This window comes from Dendrobates tinctorius, unplaced genomic scaffold, assembly GCF_039654945.1.
Source record: "Dendrobates tinctorius isolate UK_male_01 unplaced genomic scaffold, ASM3965494v1 ptg000084l, whole genome shotgun sequence".
Taxonomy (NCBI): Eukaryota; Metazoa; Chordata; class Amphibia; order Anura; family Dendrobatidae; genus Dendrobates; species Dendrobates tinctorius.
The window spans coordinates 23025505-23047500 of NW_027361752.1; the positions used below are offsets into that span (position 1 = coordinate 23025505).

Genomic DNA, 21996 nt, shown 5'->3' on the forward strand with positions numbered 1-21996 from the left:
TCCGCTCTGTACACCTCGTACACGCGCGGCTCCGCTCCGTACACCTCGTACACGCGCGGCTCCGCTCCGTACACCTCGTACACGCGCGGCTCCGCTCCGTACACCTCGTACACGCGCGGCTCCGCTCTGTACACTTCGTACACGTGCGGCTCCGTTCTGTACACTTCGTACACGCGCGGCTCCTAACTGCACACTTCGTACACGCGCCACTCCTCTCCGTCCACCTCGTCCATCCAGGACATGTATAATTCCTATATAAATGGTGCCATCTCTTCTCAGTAACAGCCTGATGAAGGGGCCTTCTGAGCCTTGAAAGCTTGCGAATATAATTTCTCTGGTTAAAGGTATCGCACCTTGAATACTTTTCTCAATTTTTGGGGGAAATACTGTAAGTATTTACATTTATTCAAATCATCAAACTCGACTGTCTGCCCACTTTGATGCCAGTTCTGATGCCCAGAACCCATCTGGGCCAGGCTGCAGGGTCCTGGGTTTGACGTGGGGTTCCCTGTTCTATACGTCTGCAGTGTGATATCAGTGGCCCAAAGTCATTTAACCCTTTCATTAACGCCCTTTGGTGCCTATTTTTGTAGCTGTTTTTAGTGTATTCACATCAGGGCGCCTCGCTGCATTGTATATTATTATTGTGATTACTTTTTGTTGTTAAACCTATAAAAAAACAGAAAGGAAAAAATTGCCGAATAAGAAGCCAACTTCAGCCTCGTGTGTATACATGTCTGTGTATACACAGCGTCTATGTTTGTGTGTGTGCGTTATTTCTTGCCTCCCATCCACACTACACGGCCTGTGAGGCTATGTGCACACGCTGCCTGCAGATTCACCTGCGGGTTTTTCCGCGCAGATCCGCAGGTAAAGTGACCTGTAGTTTTGCCCTGCGGTTTTACACCTCTACTATGCTAAAGGTGTGAAACCGCTGCGGAATCCGCCCAAACAATTGACATGCTGCGGTTTGTAAACCGCAGCAAAACCGCGCGGAAAAAACCACAGCGTGAGCAGAACGGTTTTGAAATGCCATAGGATAACATGTTACTGGACCATGTCTGCGGAAACGCAGCAGAATCCGCAGCGGATTTTACCGCGCAGAAACGTTGCATTTCTGCATTGTGATGTACAGTAGCCTTTAAATCAATGTAAAAAAAAACGCTGTGCAGACGCTGCGGATTTTTCCACGTGGTTTTCCCGCGGTACAAAATCCGCAGCATGTTACTTCTTTTGTGCGGTTTTCCATCTCCCCTGTCACCAAATCCGCAGGGGGAAAACCGCAATGGAAAGCCGCACAAAAACAGCATGAAAACCGCATGAAAAATGGAAGAAATCCGCAGGAAAAATGCAGGTCATTTAACCTGCGGATTTCTTCCATTCTGCGCGGAAAAATCCGCATGTTCAAAAAGTCCGTCTGCACTCAGCCTACACTTCCTCCTGCGCCTCAGTGGGTTTTTCAGGCCCCTCAGAGCAGCACCTCGTCCCCTCCACCCGCTCTGTATTGAGGAGCCTACAATGGAGCGTCTCTGGGCAGCTCTGTACCCGGCCGCCGCCATTCTCTCAGTGGCGGCCGGTGGGTGGAGGCGCTCACAGGAGAGCCCATGTGAGCGCAGTACGGCCGCCATAGTGAGCGCCGCGCAGTATCAGGGCGGGGAGCGGTAACACTCCAGGACGGCCGCCCCCTGATGGACATGTGCGGAGTAGCACTGGCGGAGAGCGGCCGCCCCCTGCTGGACATGTGAGGAGTGGGAGTGGTGAGGCGGCCGCCGCTGGGAGACTCGGGCGGTGTCGGTAGCCGCAGTTGCAGCCTGGTTGGGGCGTCTATTCCCGGCTGCACGACCCCCCGCAGTGCATGGCTCATGTACCCGCCCAGCTGTCCTGACACCCGGTCACTGCAGCCGCTGCCCCGTGTTCTGGATCTCAGCAGAAGCTGCGGGAGGAGGGGAGGAGCTGGGCCATGACCGTGGAGCAAAATGTCCTGCAGCAGAACTCCCAGAAGGTATGAGCCGCCCTGCTGCCCCCCGCTCTGTGCACAGTGCCCCCTCCATCTCCTGCTCTGCCAGTCAGTGCACCCCCCAAATTATGTGCATGGGGGCACACTGTGTGCCAGGGCATGCACTGCTGAGCTGTGGTGCCATCCTCTACTGCAGGGGGGAGGTGTATGGCTCCAGCATAGTCTGCAGCGCTGTACAGCCAGCAGTAAGTCACTGGGCCTCGGAGCTTGCTCTCTAGAGTCGGGGTCTCTGGAGCCCCCTATATGTGATACATGGTGTCCGGCCCTATGGACACAGTCGGGGTCTCTGCGGCTGGAGCCCCCTATATGTGATACATGGTGTCTGGCCCTATGGACACTGTCGGGGTCTCTGCGGCTGGAGCCCCCTATATGTGATACATGGTGTCTGGCCCTATGGACACAGTCGGGGTCTCTGCGGCTGGAGCCCCCTATATGTGATACATGGTGTCCGGCCCTATGGACACAGTCGGGGTCTCTGCGGCTGGAGCCCCCTATATGTGATACATGGTGTCAGGCCCTATGGACACTGTCGGGGTCTCTGCGGCTGGAGCCCCCTATATGTGATACATGGTGTCCGGCCCTATGGACACAGTCGGGGTCTCTGCGGCTGGAGCCCCCTATATGTGATCCATGGTGTCCGGCCCTATGGACACAGTCGGGGTCTCTGCGGCTGGAGCCCCCTATATGTGATACATGGTGTCTGGCCCTATGGACACAGTCGGGGTCTCTGCGGCTGGAGCCCCCTATATGTGATACATGGTGTCCGGCCCTATGGACACAGTCGGGGTCTCTGCGGCTGGAGCCCCCTATATGTGATACATGGTGTCCGGCCCTATGGACACTGTCGGGGTCTCTGCGGCTGGAGCCCCCTATATGTGATACATGGTGTCTGGCCCTATGTACACAGTCGGGGTCTCTGCAGCTAGAGCCCCCTATATGTGATACATGGTGTCTGGCCCTATGGACACAGTCGGGGTCTCTGCGGCTGGAGCCCCCTATATGTGATACATGGTGTCTGGCCCTATGGACACTGTCGGGGTCTCTGCAGCTGTAGCCCCCTATATGTGATACATGGTGTCTGGCCCTATGGACACAGTCGGGGTCTCTGCGGCTGGAGCCCCCTATATGTGATACATGGTGTCTGGCCCTATGGACACTGTCGGGGTCTCTGCAGCTGTAGCCCCCTATATGTGATACATGGTGTCTGGCCCTATGGACACAGTCGGGGTCTCTGCGGCTGGAGCCCCCTATATGTGATACATGGTGTCTGGCCCTATGGACACAGTCGGGGTCTCTGCGGCTGGAGCCCCCTATATGTGATATATGGTGTCTGGCCCTATGGACACTGTCGGGGTCTCTGCGGCTGGAGCCCCCTATATGTGTATGTGTGATGCATGGTGTTCGGCCCAGTGGACACATTGTTGGGGTCTCTGCGGCTGCAGCCCCCCATATCTGTCCATGTGATGTGCTGGGTGATACATTGTTGCTGCCCCCCCCTTGGTAACGATCTGTCCACCCTGATGAGCACAGGGTCTGATGTTTCATTCCCCAGGGTGGGGGGCCGCTGGCAGGTGGGTGGCCGTGCGTGGTGACGCCTTCCCCGGCTTCTCTCTTACTCCAGCTCGTGGTCTAGAAGCCTAATCCTGGAGCTGGGGGTGGGGCGCTGCTGTCACTCCCCTGCCTGTCTGCAAACTAATGTGAGTACTCCGGCAGCAGAAGATGGGGTCTCTTACAAAGGTGGGGGCGTAATAAGCGGGTGTTATACGTGACGGGTGGCCCTGTTCTGTCGGTGGCACAGGTTTGTGCCGTATTCTTGTAATCTCTGTATCACAGCTGGAGGAAATGGCAGCGGCTGCTTTCTCCTATACCGTCGGCTCCTGCAAGAAAACGCAGACTGCGGGGTGCAGGGCCGGGGATTTATGGTGATTTTGGTGAGATACATCTCGCGGCTAAGGAGCGCCGAGTGCCACCGACATAAGCCAGTGAATGGGGTTATATTGCCACCCGCAAATCGCTAAAAGTCCGAATCGCTGTGTTTTTGTGACTTGTGTCGTGGCAACGTGTGACCCCCCCCATTCACTGGCAATGCAGCAGCGGCGGCCTACAAGGATCTCTGTCCATGTGACCTGTGTCCTGGCCATAGTCAGTGTGTAGCCCCAGTGGTGGTCGGTGGGTGACGTGCCTCTATAAGGCCTCTGTCAGCTGTGGAGGTTGGCAATAATCCCTGACAGAAGGCATGAACGCAGCGTGGGACACCACTGAGCCCCCGTAGACTTCAACGTACTCCTTGAGACTGATTTTAATTTTTTCAGCCACCTTGCAGCTCTTCTAGAAGCTCACATGTTTAGTCATTGTGCGGTCCGAGTCTGCTCACTGTTTCCCGATTATCTGATTTCGGGAAAGCTGGGTGATGCCCTGATGGTAAGCATTCCAGCTCCTCACCCCGACTGTGGCTCTTGTTGCCTGGATTAGAAGGCCAGCCTGTCCTGCTGTATTGCGGTACTGTTGCTTGGACATGAGTGTCAGATTTGTCTCTCTGGAGTTTGAGAAAGTTGGGTGACAACCTATCATTGTGCTGTAATGTCTACTTTTCCAGAATTGCAGAAACTTTTCCCTTACTAAGCTCTAAATTCGAGTTGCATAATGACATGCTGGTGGTTTCTGACTTTTATTGACGTGGTTCTGTCCATCCACCCGCACTTTGGACCTCCATGATACCTGGATGAAAAGGCTTATACCCACCTTCTATCTTTGTCAGAAACAATACCTCTCCTGACAAGAACAATGGTTTCTCCACAGTCCGACCCTCTCAGGGTGAATTTTATTTATTTTACTGACATATATAGCACCATTAATTCCACAGCGCTTTATAGAATTCATCATCTCTGTCCCCATTGGGGCTCACAGTCTACATTCCCTATCAGTATGTCTTTGGAGTGTGGGAGGAAATCGGAGAACCTGGAGGAAATCCAGGCAAACACGGGGAGAGCATACAAACTCCTTGCAGATGTTGTCCTTGGTGGGGGATTTGAACCCAGGACGCCAGCGTTGCAAAGCAACAGTGCTAACCACTGAGCCACCGTGCAGTGCTAACCACTGAGCCACCGTGCAGTGCTAACCACTGAGCCACCGTGCAGTGCTAACCACTGAGCCACCGTGCAGTGCTAACCACTGAGCCACCGTGCAGTGCTAACCAATGAGACACCATGCTGCCCATGAATATAGGCCTATTCACGGCTCTGTGATTTTTTTTTTTGTGAACTGAGCACGTCCATATTCTGTGGAAAGAAGTCGCTCAAAATTTCCCGAGATATGGTTGATACTGGTGTGTGATCTGATGTTTTCTGACTTGTAGCTCGGAGAATCTTGATGAATCCCAATATATATATTTTTTGTATTACACAGATGGTAATAGCTGTCACATAAACACAAAAGAAAGATGAAAACAAATTCTGCAAACTGATGAAAAATGGCGTGTTTTCATTTTTTGTAGTTGACGTATATGAGTCCTTGGGAAAGTCAATGTTTCTGGTTGGGCCAGGCGGGGGTACAGAACGTGTGAGGCCATAGGATTGTCATGGTGCGCTCGCTGACCGCTTGTGGGTTTTATTTTTCTGTTCCCGCTTCCATACAGGTGAAAGCGAACCTGTCGGATGACTTATGCCACCCAGTCCACGGGCATCACGAATCGGAGAACGACTGAGTCGTTGTAAATGTGTTTTAGTCTAGAATGTTCTAGAGCTTCCCAGAAAACTTACTTTAAAACATTATTTTTTATGAAGAAAGCAAGATTAGTAGTCTTTCTGTTTTTCTCACTGGCCACTGAAGAACTTTTAGACTCCTAATTCCTGTCCTTTCAGGAAGTGCTTACAGCAGTTTCATTATCAGCAGAGGCAGGGTTACAGCGACAAGGTGACACCTCTGTACACGTTTTTTTTATTTAGAAATGTTAAAAATTTAGAAAATGCATGCAGCCTAAAAACCTGGTCTAAACAGCATTTTCTGATGACACATGAGCTCTGAAACGGACAACCAGTCGCAGAGGTATGTCCCCCTGGCGTCACCCTGCTTAGCTAGATCGGCAGGTTTCTGCCACACAGGGAAGGAAGAGTGAGTCATGGAGAAGCCAACGGGGCACACGTCTCTGACTAGTCGTCTGTTTTAGGGCTCCCGTACGCTACCCTATAACATGGCCGAGTGCTGTGCAATGTTTTCTCTTCCCAGTGTTATATTATGGGGCAACACAGATCTATGATTTTTTGTCGATTCAGCATGACAAAACAATTGCTGCAAGTGGAACACACACCACAAGTCTATGGGTGCGTGTGAAACATCAGTCTGCACTCGGATGTCAGACTGATGTACGCTCACAGAGGCAATGGAGAAGTTGGAGAAATTGCGTTCTCCGTGTTTTCCACACCTGTGCCGCGATTATTTCATGCAAGAGGATCGGATCCCACTCAGTTGACACTGATTACGCTCTGACAGAGCTTGATCCGATTTCATTAGCATAATCGTCCCATTTCTCTCTCATGAGGGAATCTACACTAGTGTGACTGAACCCTTAAAGAATTTTTTCTCTGAAACATCACAATATTAACCAAGCGTGATTTGGGAATTGTTCCTTTTTAAGGCCCATTCACACAGTTGTTTTGTTGCCCAACCAATGATGCATATTTTACGCATGCCTAAAAAGATCTTTGTGTGGCCGGCACATCCCCTTCCTTCCCCTGTTGTGTGGCCGGCACATCCCCTTCCTTCCCCTGTTGTGTGGCCGGCGCATCCCCCTCCCCCCCCCCCCCCCCCTCCCTTTGTGCGGCCGGCGCATCCCCAAAGTCCCCCCCACCCCCGTTGTGTGGCCGGCGCCTACCAGCCTGTTGTGTGTCCAGCGCATCACCCTCCTCCCCCCGTTGTGTGGCTGGCGCACCCCCCCCCCGTTGTGTGTCCAGCGCATCTCCCTCCCCCCCCCCCGTTGTGTGTCCAGCGCATCTCCCTCCCCCCCCCGTTGTGTGTCCAGCGCATCTCCCTCCTCCCCCCGTTGTGTGGCCGGCGCATCTCCCTCCTCCCCCCGTTGTGTGGCCGGCGCATCTCCCTCCTCCCCCCGTTGTGTGGCCGGCGCATCCCCCCCTCTCCCCCCCCCGTTGTGTGTCCAGCGCATCTCCCTCCTCCCCCCGTTGTGTGGCCGGCGCATCTCCCTCCTCCCCCCGTTGTGTGGCCGGCGCATCCCCCCCTCTCCCCCCCCCGTTGTGTGTCCAGCGCATCTCCCTCCTCCCCCCGTTGTGTGGCCGGCGCATCCCCCCCTCTCCCCCCCCCCCGTTGTGTGTCCAGCGCATCTCCCTCCTCCCCCCGTTGTGTGGCCGGCGCATCTCCCTCCTCCCCCCGTTGTGTGTCCAGCGCATCTCCCTCCTCCCCCCGTTGTGTGGCCGGCGCATCTCCCTCCTCCCCCCGTTGTGTGGCCGGCGCATCTCCCTCCTCCCCCCGTTGTGTGGCCGGCGCATCTCCCTCCTCCCCCCGTTGTGTGGCCGGCGCATCCCCCCCTCTCCCCCCCCCCCCGTTGTGTGTCCGGCGCATCTCCCTCCTCCCCCCGTTGTGTGGCCGGCGCATCTCCCTCCTCCCCCCGTTGTGTGGCCGGCGCATCCCCCCCTCTCCCCCCCCCGTTGTGTGGCCGGCGCATCCCCCCCTCTCCCCCCCCCGTTGTGTGTCCAGCGCATCTCCCCCCTCTCCCCCCCCCCCCCCGTTGTGTGGTCGGCGCATCCTATGGATAACACTTGTATGTGAAAATCGGACTTGTGAATGAGCCCTTAGACAGTAGGGTTCTCAATATCGTCATGGTATTTTAGAGGCAAGTGTGAAAAACTAATTATACGCAAAAATATACTGTATATAATGTATTTTTATGTACATGTTCATATTTAACTTTTTTACTTGAATATGATGATCTCTATAAGAAGCTTTCTTACCAGGTTATTTAGAAAGTCACCTGGTTTCTAGATGCTGGGGGCAGTAAAAGGAATCCATATCTGTGGAATGGTGAGGGGCGAATAACGTGTTATCTGAGCATCCTCGGGTGCTAACATGTCTTCGGCATGCTCGAAAAAATGTTTGACTCCCTGCAGCTGCATGTCTCGCCACTGTTCGACAGCCGCAACACATGCAGGGACTGTCTAAGAAACAGACTGTCTCTGCATGTGTTGCAGCGGTTGAAAAGAATCGAGACATGCAGCAGCGAGGACCCGAGCATACTTTTCGAGCACACCAAAGTCACTCGGTTAGCATGTGAGCACCAGAGCATGCTGAGATAACACCTTATCCCAGCACATTTTCTCATCACTACCCAGGGACCATATAATGCATTTTTAAAACAAGCAATGAAAACTTACTGGATCAGCTGGAATAAAAAAAGAGCAAGGATTGGCCACTTTAGTCCACTTTAAAAGGAAAGTGATCAGAAAATGATTTATTGTTTAAATCCCTCGTGTATAGACGTGTGGACATCTGCTGAAAATTGTGTCTGAAACTGCAGGTGGTATGAGTCTCAGGCTAAGTGCACATGTACTTTTTTGTCCTGCAGATTTGAAGAATTTTTCCTGTGGATTTCTTCCTGATTGTGTGCAGTTTTCCACTGCGGATTTCCCCCTGCGAATTTGGAGAATGGAGCAAGTGGAAAACCGCACAAAAGAAGTGACTTGCTGCATTTTTTGTACTTCACAAGCCAGGGCTGTGGAGTCGGTAAGCCACAGCTGCGACTCCGACTCCTGGATTTTATCAGGCTCCGACTCCGACTCCTTCATAAATGGCCAATTCATAACAACAAATTTACTGTTGTAAAATATTAAACATCGTGCTTATTCAGTTTCTCACCATCATATAAGTAATCAGACCACTTAGAGCAAAAACTACATTAATTAGAATATAGCAAATAACTTTTATAAACTTTTATAAACTAAGTAAATATGCAATAAACACTTTTATGCAGTTAATAAGAAGAAATCTATAAATTTGTCCTCAGAAAAAGTATTGCCTCTGTCAGATCCTCCTTCATGGATGCCCTCAAATCTGATCTAATTATTTTGAGAGCAGAGAACAACCTCTCTACACTAACTTGTGTTGGTGGCAAAGCAGTAACCACTCGGGCAACATCTCTGACAATGTCAGGATACAGAGGAATCGCTTTTTGCACTGTTATTTTTGATGAACGGTCAAATTTCTCAATTTCTTTTAGTGCACATGAAAAATTCTGCTGAAATGTACTGGCTGTGTTCCTTGATGGGGATGACTCTTCTTCTATGCGGGAACGCTTTGCACGGTCCTTGTGATCCAAATATTTTTCTAAATTAAATTCTTCATCAGTTGATGAGGGTGAAGATGTGGCAGGACGACCAAATTCTTCTTGTTCCTCCTGACTGTTCTGCAACCCTTTCATCCTTACTGCTATTTCAAACAGAGCTTCTTTTCCTTTACTTAGCTGTTGATCATCTAGAAGAATCCGATGCATTGGGTCTACATAAACAGCTGCCAAAAGAATGTTATTTTGTAATAGTAGCTCCTCTCTCCGTTTCATTGATGTAGCAATGCCACTTGCAATTAACCCTCCTCTTTGGGACAGGCGAAACATCAGGTTCTTCCACTCCTTTAAGAAAATACCTGGAGTTAAGTCCTCTGCTTGTAATTTTTTAGTCACTGTAAATGGGTGCTCTAGCAATTTTTCCAGCTCAGTCACCTGATTCCACTGACTTTCATTTAGCGTCAGTTGAGGGTTAGCCATGTCTACAAGAAAGGTTTTCAGTTCAACCAAGCGCTGAATCATTAAGTAAGTACTGCCCCATCGTGTGGCTTGATCAATAATTGCCCCTTTTCCAGCACGTCTCTTCAAAATTGAGTCAACTTTAGGGGTTCTGGCAACAGTAGCCAATTTTCTCACCTTGCCAATCAGTGCAGCAGCATGTCCTTCTTGCAGACTGTCTCTTATAGCCAGCTGTAGCGTATGCACAACACAGCGCATGTGATGAATGAAAGAACATATTGACACAGTTTCAACAAGATCTAAACTATCATGTTGCTGTTCATCTGAAGCAACTTCAGTTTGCTCCTCAGTTACAATACTGTGTTCCTCTATTTCAAACATTTCTGTGTCTGTGGACCCAGAATGTTTTTCTAGCTGCTGGTCACCATCATTACTCTCATTCATTAGCTTAATAGTACTTATCATATTTGAAGCATTGTCAGTTACGACAGAAAGAACATGCTCTTTTTTAAGTTCATAGTCTTGCAAAACCTTTTCCACCAAGACCTGGAGAAACTCACTGGTGTGATGAGCTTTGGTGTCTTTTACTGCCAATGTCTTGGTAACTATTTCATTTTTGTCACAAACAAATCGGACATTGATGGCAAAATAGTTCTCTGTGACGTGTGCAGGCATCCATTTTAAGAAACAGAAAGCGTCCCTTGAGAGTTTTTTTAAGTTCTTCCTTTTGTTTAAAAGCTTCTTCGATTACTAATTTTCTAATACTCTCTCTCTCCAGAGAAACACCAAGCTTGCGGGCCATTTCCCCATTCAGACACATAAAAGCTGATTGTGAAAATAATGAAATAGGCACACTATCCTTTACAACAAGCTCTATGATCTGTTTTTAAATGTATCTACTGTCATTGTCACAGTAACTTTGTCACTGACAAAATATCTTGCAACTGATGGCTGCAAAGTTCTCTGCTCCTTTGTTTGGCTGGAAGAGCTGGGCACTGGTTCATTGGTTTGGATGCAGTCTTTCTCATCCTCTGCTTTCAGGACTTCTGGATGAAAGCGCTGTAAATGTCTCTTTAGATTAGAAGCTCTGGTAGGAGCATTTTTATCTTTGCCTGAATATGCACTCATCTTGGCTTCACAGCATTTGTTTTCGTCTGGATCATTTGTCATACACTGACAGACATAATGTTTCTATCTTGAGTGATGGTGAAATGTTCAAATACAGCTGATTTAATGTGATGCTTCTTTGACATTCTCAGGTTTTTAATTCTGCATTCACAATCCAAATGACAATTGTTTTTCCTAAAAACAATTGTACAAAATTATTGCCAGGTCGTACAACTGATATAGTGGTCAGTAATACTGTTGTTATTCCTCATGTACTCACAGTTAACTGATGCAAAGTTTGTTGAAAGGATAATACTTCTTACAGTCTTCCTCTTCTGAGTAGCAGGCAGCTGTGAGATGCTTGGAAGACGCACACCTAGTATGATCTAGTCTACAGGAGGAGCTTTACTACTAAGAATTTGCAACATATTTTCACTTTCAGTTTCATACATTGTAAGTAGGGGGGTTGGGGCAGCATGAGGTTAACCAAGTATAAGATTAGATAAGGGCAGTGGAGAACAGTGACACACAAGAAGTAAGAAATGTCTCTATCTCCAGCAGAACTGCTTATCACTGTTGTTCATAGTTTGATAGAACATATATATTTGAGTAACATTTATAAAATTCATATGAAAGTTCAATTATGAAATATTAATACATTTTTTTTAAAGCTGGAGTCGGTACATTTCTACCGACTCCGACTCCAACCAAAACTAACTCCGACTCCACGACTCCGACTCCACAGCCCTGGCACAAGCGTCTGCACAGTGTTTTTTTTTTTTGCATTGATTTACATTGTACTGTAAATCACTTTGCGGATCCGCAGCGTTTCTGCGCGGTAAAATCCGCTGCGGATCCGCAGGAAAAATGCATCGTGTGCACATGGCCTCAAATAGCCCCCCCATGTGGACAGTGTGTGAAAGTAGCAGGAATAAAAATTGAGTTTTTAGTGCAGATCATGATCTGAGATATAAAATTGCAGATTTTTTTTTTTTATTTGTTGCTAAAAGCTAATTTTCTGATGAGTTGTTCCCTTTAAATCCAGCTGGCTCCTGAGCACTATAGGATTTTGCAGTGGATAAATTGAAATGTTTTAGAAGCCTTTTCAGTGAGAGGCTTGTAAGATTCATAAGCTGCACCGCGTGTAATTAAGGTCAGTGTTACCGCTGGGGCTCATTCTTGCGTCTGTATTTTTTGAGATCCGGTGTTTTTCAAGGATGGCATATTCGTACCTACAATAATCTGGTCAAGATGTCTGCCCAAAATCCTAGAGACATCAGTGATAGTGGTCAGTGTTGGAACAAACTCGCCAATGCAAGTCTATGGGTCCTTGAAAAACAATTTGAAATTACTCAGATGCCATCTGATTTTCAAGGACTGTTCAGGCTCATGCTAACGTTCCTGCAAATCGGCCCGAGCACAGATTGCAGTGCGTTGACTGGCCGTGGCGCTCCTGACCCGAACGTCAGGGATAAATATGAAGCTTTCACGCTTGGATCAGGACACCTGCGCTTTGTGATCCATGCTCGGACTGATTTGCAAGGACGTCTGCATGAGGATATCAAGGACAATTTTTTTTTTTTTTTGTACCAGGTGTTTTCAAAATCTGAAGCAGAAGAAATGATCAAAACAATGAACACCGAAGTGGTTTTACAGGAGAGTCTTTCAAGTGCTTTCTAAGCAATTTGTTTAGGTGTTTTGTTTTTTTTTGCAGTGGACCTGTTCCAAAAAACTGAGACACACTTGCTCACAGGTTGTGTAAGGTTTTGAAGATTCGATAAATAGACATTGTAACGGGGTCTTCCTATCTCGGGTACCTCTTTCAGTACCACCCCATATTTCCGGAGGTCCACTCTGCTTTGGCTGAAGTCTGAATAAAGGACGCTGGCTGGAATTCCTTGGTTACATGGGCGCATATAAAAGATCACTGCTTCTCCATGTATTTCCAGTCTGACAACACTTTACTCACAGGACACAGAATATATCACACAGATACAGAGGGCAGGCCAGACATACATTACAATAGCCGGAGCCTGCCGATATTTACTGTGGGAATTACAAAGGGGGGGGGACAAAAGGGGAATATCGTGTCCCCTCTGCCCAGGGGCGCAGCCTGTGGGCTGATGCATTAGGGACATGCATCTCACATGGAACCTATTATACATACATATAACTGCACAACATATTCTGGGTGCTGAATGGTTCCGTAACACGTAACAGTCATTAAGGCCGGGAGCACACATGCGAGGAATACGGTCGAGTCTCAAATGTTAATACCCGGCACTCGGGTCAGAGCGTGCGGCCTCATAGCAATACATGGAGCCGCACGCATCAAATTAAACTAATTATATATATATATATATATATATATATATATATATATATATATATCCCCTAGAAAAATCATACCAGTAGGTACATGTTAGTGGTAGGTAAAACAGTGAAAAATGGAGCAAAACGTCCAGCGAGTAATGTATAAAAAGGTATGAGTTTAATGCACAAACATATGTGTGTGTGTGTGTGTGTGTATATATATATATATATATATATATATATATATGTATTTAAATAAAAGTAGACAAAAAAATAATTCAATAGAGAAAATACTAGAGAAGAGGCTGGCGGCCTGTGCCGACCTGTGGCCGGGCTGGCGGCCTGTGCCGACCTGTGGCCGGGCTGGCGGCCTGTGCCGACCTGTGGCCGGGCTGGCGGCCTGTGCCGACCTGTGGCCGGGCTGGCCATTTTATTTGGAAATATTGATGGTCTGTTCTGATTTAGGAATTGACAAATGGAATTCATGTCCAAAATTGCTTCTATTTCCACTAGTGAGACCCCATTGATTATTATGGGGTCTGTATGGATTCTGTTGTCAGGCCTAAAAATGGGGTGTAGGGCTCACCCTGCAGAACTCCATCCCGATTCTAACCCCCCATCCTGTTCTAAAACTTGACGCCTGTGGCTGTGCTCCCACAATTCTTTTTGAATCCTAAAAAATCAGCACATTTTTCATGCAGAAACTGCTTTAGAAAAAGCTAAAGTTTTGGAGTTTTTCTTCAGATTCCAGGGGAAAAGCATTCCTTCTTTGTTTCATCAGCATCCATTGTAATGGCTGACTTAAAGATTTTTTTTTTTAACATGTTCTATGCTGAGAGCAATTGCTAAAACATACAGGCACCAGTGCACTTTTTCCTCTTCCAAGCGATTGATCGCAGCCTCCGTATCTGGACACCGACTGATCAAACTTCTGATATTTCAAAAGATTTTTTTCTTTCAGGTCAGCGTGCCCCAAGACTGTGATCATTCACTCTGCTGCCTATTTAAAGGGGCATGTCTATCTTGGTTAGTGCTGGCATAACAATAGCCTTTGCCATCAGTCATTGTAAGAGGTCTTCTGCACTGAGGATTTACACCATGTTACTAGGTCTTTACTCACAATGTCCCCATGCTGTGCTTTTAAGCATCCTAGTAACACATGAAAAGGACATGCCTTTTGTTTTGAGTTCATTATCATTAGTCTCCTCTTATCTGGCAGTGTGGAGAACTGCAGCTGGCCCCCATCCAAGAAAATGCCAGGGATCCAGTTCTATTAGTACTACAGCTTTATCATGGTCAACGCAGGTGGTCCAATTCTAGTTATAAATCACTTACTGGAATGGGAGTACCAATGTAATAACCCCTGTAATACCCCGCACAAGGGCATAGCCCATGTGTCTCCTAGGGTCCAGCACATGTTGTGAAGCCCAGGTCTGCTATGGCCTTTTTCACACTTCAGTTTTTTGCATCAGTTCAAATCCGCCAAAAAGTCAGACAAGCGGATCCGTTCTCAACTGATGTGAACGGATGGTACAGATCCTGAAAATGAGGAAATTTAAAGAGAGAGAGAGAGAGATTTTGCCGCCTCTAGGGTTAAAATTCATGCCAGGTGTGTTTACAGTCCTCCACTCACTGCCGACTTTTCTCCCCATTGACTTGCATTGGGTTTCGTGTTTCACGACTTTTCCCTATTGTCGGCCAATTTCGTTCGACTCGACTTTTGAGAAAATCGGGTTTCATGAAACCCGACTCGACCCTAAAAAAGGCAAAGTCGCTCATCTCTATTCAGTAGGACTATCAGCTGTGTATCCACCAGACTTCTACACAACACAACTGATGGTCCCAACCCCATTTATAAGGCAAGAAATCCCACTTATTAAACCTCACAGGGCACACCTGTGAAGTGAAAACCATTTCTGGTGACTACCTCCTGAAGCTCATCAAGAGAATGCCAAGAGTGTGCAAAGCAGTAATCAAAGCAAAAGGTGGCTACTTTGAAGAACCTAGAATATAAGACACACAGTAATTTCAGTTGTTTCACACTTTTTTTGTTAATTATATAATTCCACATGTGTTAATTCATAGTTTTGATGCCTTCAGAGTGAATCGACAATTTTCATAGTCATGAAAATAAAGAAAAAACTTTGAATGAGGTGTGTCCAAACTTTTGGTCTATACTGTGTGTGTGTGTGTATATATATATATATATATATATATATATATATATATATATATATATATATATATATATATATATATACATATATACACACACAGTATATATCACTATGACTTATCTCAGCTAAGACATAGGGTTAAATGAGTGTCCGGAGGATCCGCCAGAGGAAAAAAACGTTACAAGCTCCGTTTTGAAATCTTTGAGGATGGTGACGGACAGCAACTTTTGGCGGATCCTGAAAAAAAACGGGTGCAACGGACAGCAATCCGTCACAATCCGCCATTAATGCAAGTCAATGGGGAAAAAAAACGGATCCTCAAAAAAAAATTGAGGATCCGTTTTTTTCAAAACCTGGCGGATTGTGACTGTAAAAAACTGAAGTGTGAAAGAGGCCTAACATAGATTGTAGCATTGGCATCAGTTACAGCTCCTGCACACATCAGTTCTGTCCGTGTTTTTCACGGATGCCTCTCGTACCTATGTGAGTCTTCACATGTCTGTGAGTTACGGTATTTATTTTGCAGACTGAGTGGTCCATAGAAAATCCTCGAGACATGGTCAGTAATGATCTAAGTGTCACATCAAACTCCGTAATGAAAGTCTATGGGTCGGTGATAATCAGCATCTGAGTTCTGTCTAACTGATGAGAAAAGGTGGAGGAACTATAATTTTTTTTTTTTTTTTTTTTACATTTTCTCAGAAAATCTGATGAAATTCTGATCTAAAACTCTGATGAAACGTTGACCGATTTTTCTCAAATTAGCAAATCACTAATGAGAGTGAAGCCTTAGGGTATGTGCACACATTGCAGATTTGCTGCGTATCCGCAAGTGATTTACAGTACAATGTAAATCAACTAGGGAAAAAATTGCTGTGCACAGGCTGCGGAAAATTCCGTACGGAATCCGCAGCGGTTTATTTTCCGCAGCGTGTCAATTTTTTGGGCGGATCTGCATGCATTCTTACACCCATTCCATTATAGAAACCCGCAAGAGTTAATACGCATGCCAATCCGCACAAAAAACGCAAACAAAAGTGCGGATTTTGACCTGCGGATTCTGCCAAGAGATGCAGATTCCATGCAGAACATTCTGCAGGGAAATCTGCAACATGTCCACATACCCTTAGGGTATGTGGACACGTTGCGTATTTTGACGCGGATCCGCAGTGTTTTTGGACGCGCGGAATTGCATCAAATCCGCAGTGTAGTGCACAGCCAATGTTGGTGAATGGTAAATTAAGAATTGCTGGACACATGCTGCAGAAAAATCCGCACAGATTTGTAGCGTTTTTTTTCCCCGCAGCATGTCTATTCTCTTTGCGGAACCGCAGCAGCGTTTTCAGTCTTGCACATATTCTCATTCTCTCTCTCTCTCTGTCTTTGTCTTTCTCTTTGTCTTTCTCTTTGTCTTTCTCTTTGTCTTTCTCTTTGTCTTTGTCTCCTGCAGAAGCATAAGGGTGAAAGTTCACAGACCAAATCCGCAGCAAGATGGCAAGCGTTTTGCCTTGCGTTTTCTGCTAAGAGATGCGGATTCTCTGCAGAAACTTGCGCAGGCTAATCTGCAACGTGTGCACATACCCTTAGTGATGGCAGTGATATCCCCGGCGCAGTGTAATACCATGGTAGTACACGGTATTACAGGAGGTACTTGGTCAGTATTTATCCTCTGAACATTTGTCGCCTGCAAGTTATCGGCTTCCCAAGATCATTCTTTGTTCTTGAAAGACATTCTAATAAAGCTGCTTTGGGGCTTATGATGAATAGTACACGGCTACAGTCAGACTTCTGTAAACCTCATTTAGGGCCCCCAGTTGCTGGGTCTTTTTTACCAATTAAAAGATTTAAGATGGTATATTGTGAAGAGTAAAGGGGTTCTGCGTATTCTTTTGCCTGCTAAGATCATGGAGAGGTTCTCTCCATGAACGCTGGCACCATATTGATTCTTTGTGCCACCAGTGGTTGGACTGCGTCTGCTCATTCCCAGGGGGACTCGTATATCTTTGGGTATAATCTTAAAAGAATTAACAGTGTAGAATTTCTGATTGTTCCCAGTGAGATAAGCGGCCTTGGGTTTTTCTGGCTGCCACTTATCAATTCATCTGAAATAACACGCATACTTGGCTCAGCAGAAAAATCCGTGTGAGCGGGCTGCCTGGCCGACCTCTGTCTCGTATATGGCCACCATTACATAAGTTCCGTCAGCCCAGAAAGTAATATAAAATGCTGCAGCAAAGGATGTTTTCTTTTTGATCGGCGAGACGCCAGCCATCCCGGAAAGGTTAACGGGCGTCAGATGTATTCACTGCTTGGCACGGTGCACGGCAGACGTGGCAGTGAAACCTTATAATGTAAAGTGCGGGGGAACAGGTGGCGGTCATGGGATACTGAGATGTGCCAGGTCAGACTATGCACATAGGATTTGGCAGAGGTCTCCCAGACGGGAAATATGTTGAATACGAAATTGAATCTATAACTTGAGATTTAAAAAATGCTGCACCGGTCACGTGTAATAAGTCCACAGCGGGGAGTTGTAATACCGCCCTATGCGATGTCATACTGTGCAAATAGGATTACTACCAAATGGGGAAAAAAGTACTATATTATGCCCCCCACAGTGTCTCCCTGAATAGAGCATTACAGCACAATTAAGAGGTTTTAAAAGAGTCCAGAAAAGAAATGGGTAATTGGGGGTATGAGATAAAATAATAGTGCCGCCGCTGTTACCGCAGCTTAATTGCTGATCACTGGCCTTAAATTTGTGTGCCGCTATAAAATCCTGTCTACACGCTGCCAATCACTCACCTGAGTGCCCCCCTTCTGTCAGTAAGCTGCCCATCGTCCCCGCAAAACCCGCAGCAACTTAAAGGGGAAGTACTCTCCGGATGCAGAACCAGGTGATTTTTTTTTTTTTTATTGTCCAGGAGACTGTGAATTGGCCACTAGTCCGATATCAGACGGCTGTCTTTAACGGTCCAAACAGGGACCCCAATGACGGGGTGCAAAAGTGACTAATTCTGGACACTACCAGATGACCCCTTTTTAAGTCCCATTCCAGTAGAATCTCACAATAGAGAACTGATAATTTTAAAGGCGTTTTCCAACCCCAGGATTTTTTTTTTTTGCAAGACATTGCTAATAATATAAAATAAGAGTATAGCTCACTGCACCAAACGTTTCCCTGATACACTGTTGGGCTCAGATCATTCTACTGCAGGAATGTTTTGTTGACTGACAAGTGACTGCTGCAGGCAATCCTTGGCCTTGGTCACCCCTGGAATTCGGTAAACAACCAAAGAAAATTGATTAGGCAAGTTTTTTTTTTTACTTGTTTTTGTTATTTTATATGATTGAAGGTGAACAAAGAAGAAGCGCTGGCACTGCTTACACACCCGAATATAAGGAAACGGAGTCATCCAAAATATTTGGAATCTACGCCCGGATCTTACAATGCTCCGCTTTAAAAAGCTAGAGCTTGATTCTTGGAAGGCAGAATGTAGAAAACATAGAAAGCGGCACTCCCCATTGGCATATCCATAAAACCGCCATTTTATTCAGTCATAGGATGGTCAACAGAGACATACAACGAATGATCAAAAGATGTTTCGCCTGAGTACACGCTTCTTCTGGCTCTCCTCCATTTTATAGAACTGTCAATTGTCTGTAAAAATGGAATGGTGTTGTAAAAAAAAGAAAAAAGTTTGTAGCTTTTTTCTTTATTACTTTGTTTTTTTTTTTGTCTTTAGATAATACAATGGAACTTGGTATTTTATTTTTATTTTTTTACCTCCTGACTTTCCTGATGCGTTACATGGAAGATGCTTTAGATTTCTTTTTTTTTTTTGCCTTACCCTTTTCCTTATTTAAAAAACATAACCTTATGTTCTACATTCCGTGAAACAAGAACTCTTTCCAGTCTAAAATTAGCACAGATTTAAGTTTTTCTGTTAATAGCGCGGTTTCGGTTTGGACATCGTACTTGTGGGGAGCGTTCTTAATGTGGTGCGTTTACATGGAAACTGGAACTGTATTGCATCACTCTAGATCTCTGCAAATTTGAATATTCAGCTTCCCCTTTTCTTCTATCACAAGTGTGTGTATGTATACAGTGCGTGCACAGACACGAACACACAAACTTGTGATAGAAAAAATAATCAGAATATAATATATTATTGTAAATATTTGAATACTCTGCTTCCCCTTTTTTTCTAATTCCTTTTTTTTTTTTTTTTGGAGATAATCTGTTCAGTTCTCGCTGCCCTGGTTCTATCGTCTATGGCAATGCAACCTCCCTTCTCTTTTTCGCTTGACATGCCCTCCGGTACTTACTAGGCCCCAAATAATGTACATGGTATTCCATACAGGTGTGTTAGGCCGGTTTCACATTTGCGCTTCAGGGCGCAGCGACGGCCTGCGCACGGCCGCCGCTAAGCGCCTCCGCCGGTAGCTCCACCTCCGGGCGCATGACACTGTATGCGTCATGCGTCCCCTATCTTTATCACTGAGGACGCAGGCCGTGCGCAGTATGCGTTTGGCGGCGCCTGCGTCCTTTTGACGGTACGCCGAGTGCAACAAAATTGCAACAGGTTGCGTTTGGCGCTGGTCGGCGCACCGTCAAAAGGACGCAGGCGCCGCCAAACGCATACTGCGCACGGCCTGCGTCCTCAGTGATAAAGATAGGGGACACATGCAGCGTCATGCGCCCGGAGGCGGAGCTACTGTCGGAGGCGCGACAGGGGGCGGGGCTTAGCGGCGGCCATGCGCAGGCCGTCGCTGCGCCCTGAAGCGCAAATGTGAAACCGGCCTTATACATTTTGCACAATTCTATTTGATTTACTGTTTTTCTTTTTGTCTGTGGTTAAAAATTGTTTGTTACTGATATTTGCGTTCGTTTTTTTTTTTTTTTTTGGCAAATCTCGAGCGATAGGTATTAGAGAGCTGCACTTGGTTTACATCTTTCGGACGTTCATGGTCTAGCTATGTGAAAAAAATGATTCACATTGGTCCCATCGTTGTGATTAAAACTAAGGCCTGTTTCACACACCAGTTTTTTTCGGTCAGTTGTAATCCGCCAAAATGGCAGAAAACGGATCCGCCTGCGTACGGACATCAACGTGTGCCACCGGACCGCTTTTTGACGGATCCGGCGAAGGAAGAAATTTAAAGGAACCGCTGTCTAGGGAGAGAGAGAGAGAAATTTTTTCTCAGCCGCCAGATCGGGATTTAGGGTTAAATTTACTGCAAAGGCGATTCTGCCGGGCATGCGCAGTGTAAAGTGCGGATCCGGCCAGCCAGAAAAACGTTGCATTGTCCGTCCAGTCTTGTCAGCGGACGCCAAAATCTTGGTGGATCCGCAAAAAAGCGGATCCAACGGATGGCCATCCGTCAAGATCCGCCGGTAATGCAAGCCTATGGGGAAAAAAACAGATCCGCCAAGAAAAATGGCGGATCCGTTTTTTTTGCAAAACGGCTGATCTTGACTGATGGAGACAAACGGAAGTGTGAAACAGGCCTAAGATTTGCTTTTGTGTTCTTTTTTTTTTTTTCTCCAAACATCTCAAATGCTTTTGTACTAAAATTAGTGATGAGCGAACATGCTGGGATAAGGTGTTATCGGAGCATTCTCGGGTGCTAAACGAGTTTCTTCGGCGTGCTCAAAAATATGTTAAAGTACCTACGCCTGCATGTCTCACGGCTGTTCGACAGTCACAACACATGCAGAGATTACCGAACAGGCTGTGAACAGTGGAGAGACATGGAATCGTGAGATCTTAAACATGTTTTTCTTGCATGCTCAGATAGCACCTTATCAGAGCACGTTCGCTCATCACTACTTATAATATACTAGATGGAGGCCCGATGCTATTGCATCGGGAGGGCGGTAATGTTACGATGGGGGCAGGCTTTGCAGCGTTGAGAATCTCTCACCCACCTATCCACTCTCTTTCCCCATGTTCTGACTTCTGTCTGTGCTCTCTTTTTACCTGTCTACTCCATGTGCTATACCCCTTTTCTGCTGTCTCTCTCCTTCCTATGCTGTGTTCCCTCATGTGCTGTCCCGTTTGAGCTGTCTCCCCCTGTGCTCTGTCTCCCTCACCCCTGTGTCTGACCGTGTACAGAACATACCACAGCTCCTGGGAAGGGGAGTGTTGTGAACTCATTTTCTGGTCTGCCTCTGGTTTCTGGTGAGGGAGCTGGTTGTGCCGACAGAGGAGTTGTGAGTTCTCTTTCCGGGCTCCCTCTGGTGGTGGCAGGAGGTAGGGAAGCTGATCTAATTAACAGAGACCTGCCACCTGATAATGAGGAAGAGGATTGGACTTCTGGAGTCTCAGACTGGATTTAAGACCGCCGACTCCCTATTCCCATGCTGGTGATTTGTTCCTGCCTCCTGAGGTCTTAGTTTCCAGCTCAGTTCCTGCCTTCTCAAGCTAAGTTGTCTTTGCTAATGTTCACATTTGATTTGGTTTGGGCTATTCAGTTTTTTGTGTGGTCAGGTCAGCCAGCCCTGGCTGGGGTTGTGCTGAATTTCCACTGTTATGTCACTGTATGTGCCAGTTTGCTTTTTGTCCCTTATTAGATTGACCTCTTTTTCCTCTGTTCTCAGAATATGCCAGAGTGCTGATAGTGGGAGAAGTCTA

General features: G+C 46.8%; 1 protein-coding gene across 2 annotated transcripts in view; it reads left to right on the forward strand.

Moving 5' to 3' along the window:
* The first annotated feature begins 1628 nt into the window (after positions 1-1628).
* The window catches only part of USP25 (ubiquitin specific peptidase 25), a 146383-nt gene continuing 126015 nt past the window's right edge, over positions 1629-21996 (forward strand). The window contains exon 1 of one of the 2 annotated variants that reach the window (XM_073584479.1): positions 1629-2002. In XM_073584479.1, coding sequence (XP_073440580.1) covers positions 1961-2002 — 42 coding nt within the window. In that variant the 5' untranslated portion in view covers positions 1629-1960. The remainder of the gene's footprint in view (positions 2003-21996) is intronic. The other variant, XM_073584480.1, reaches the window with a different exon arrangement.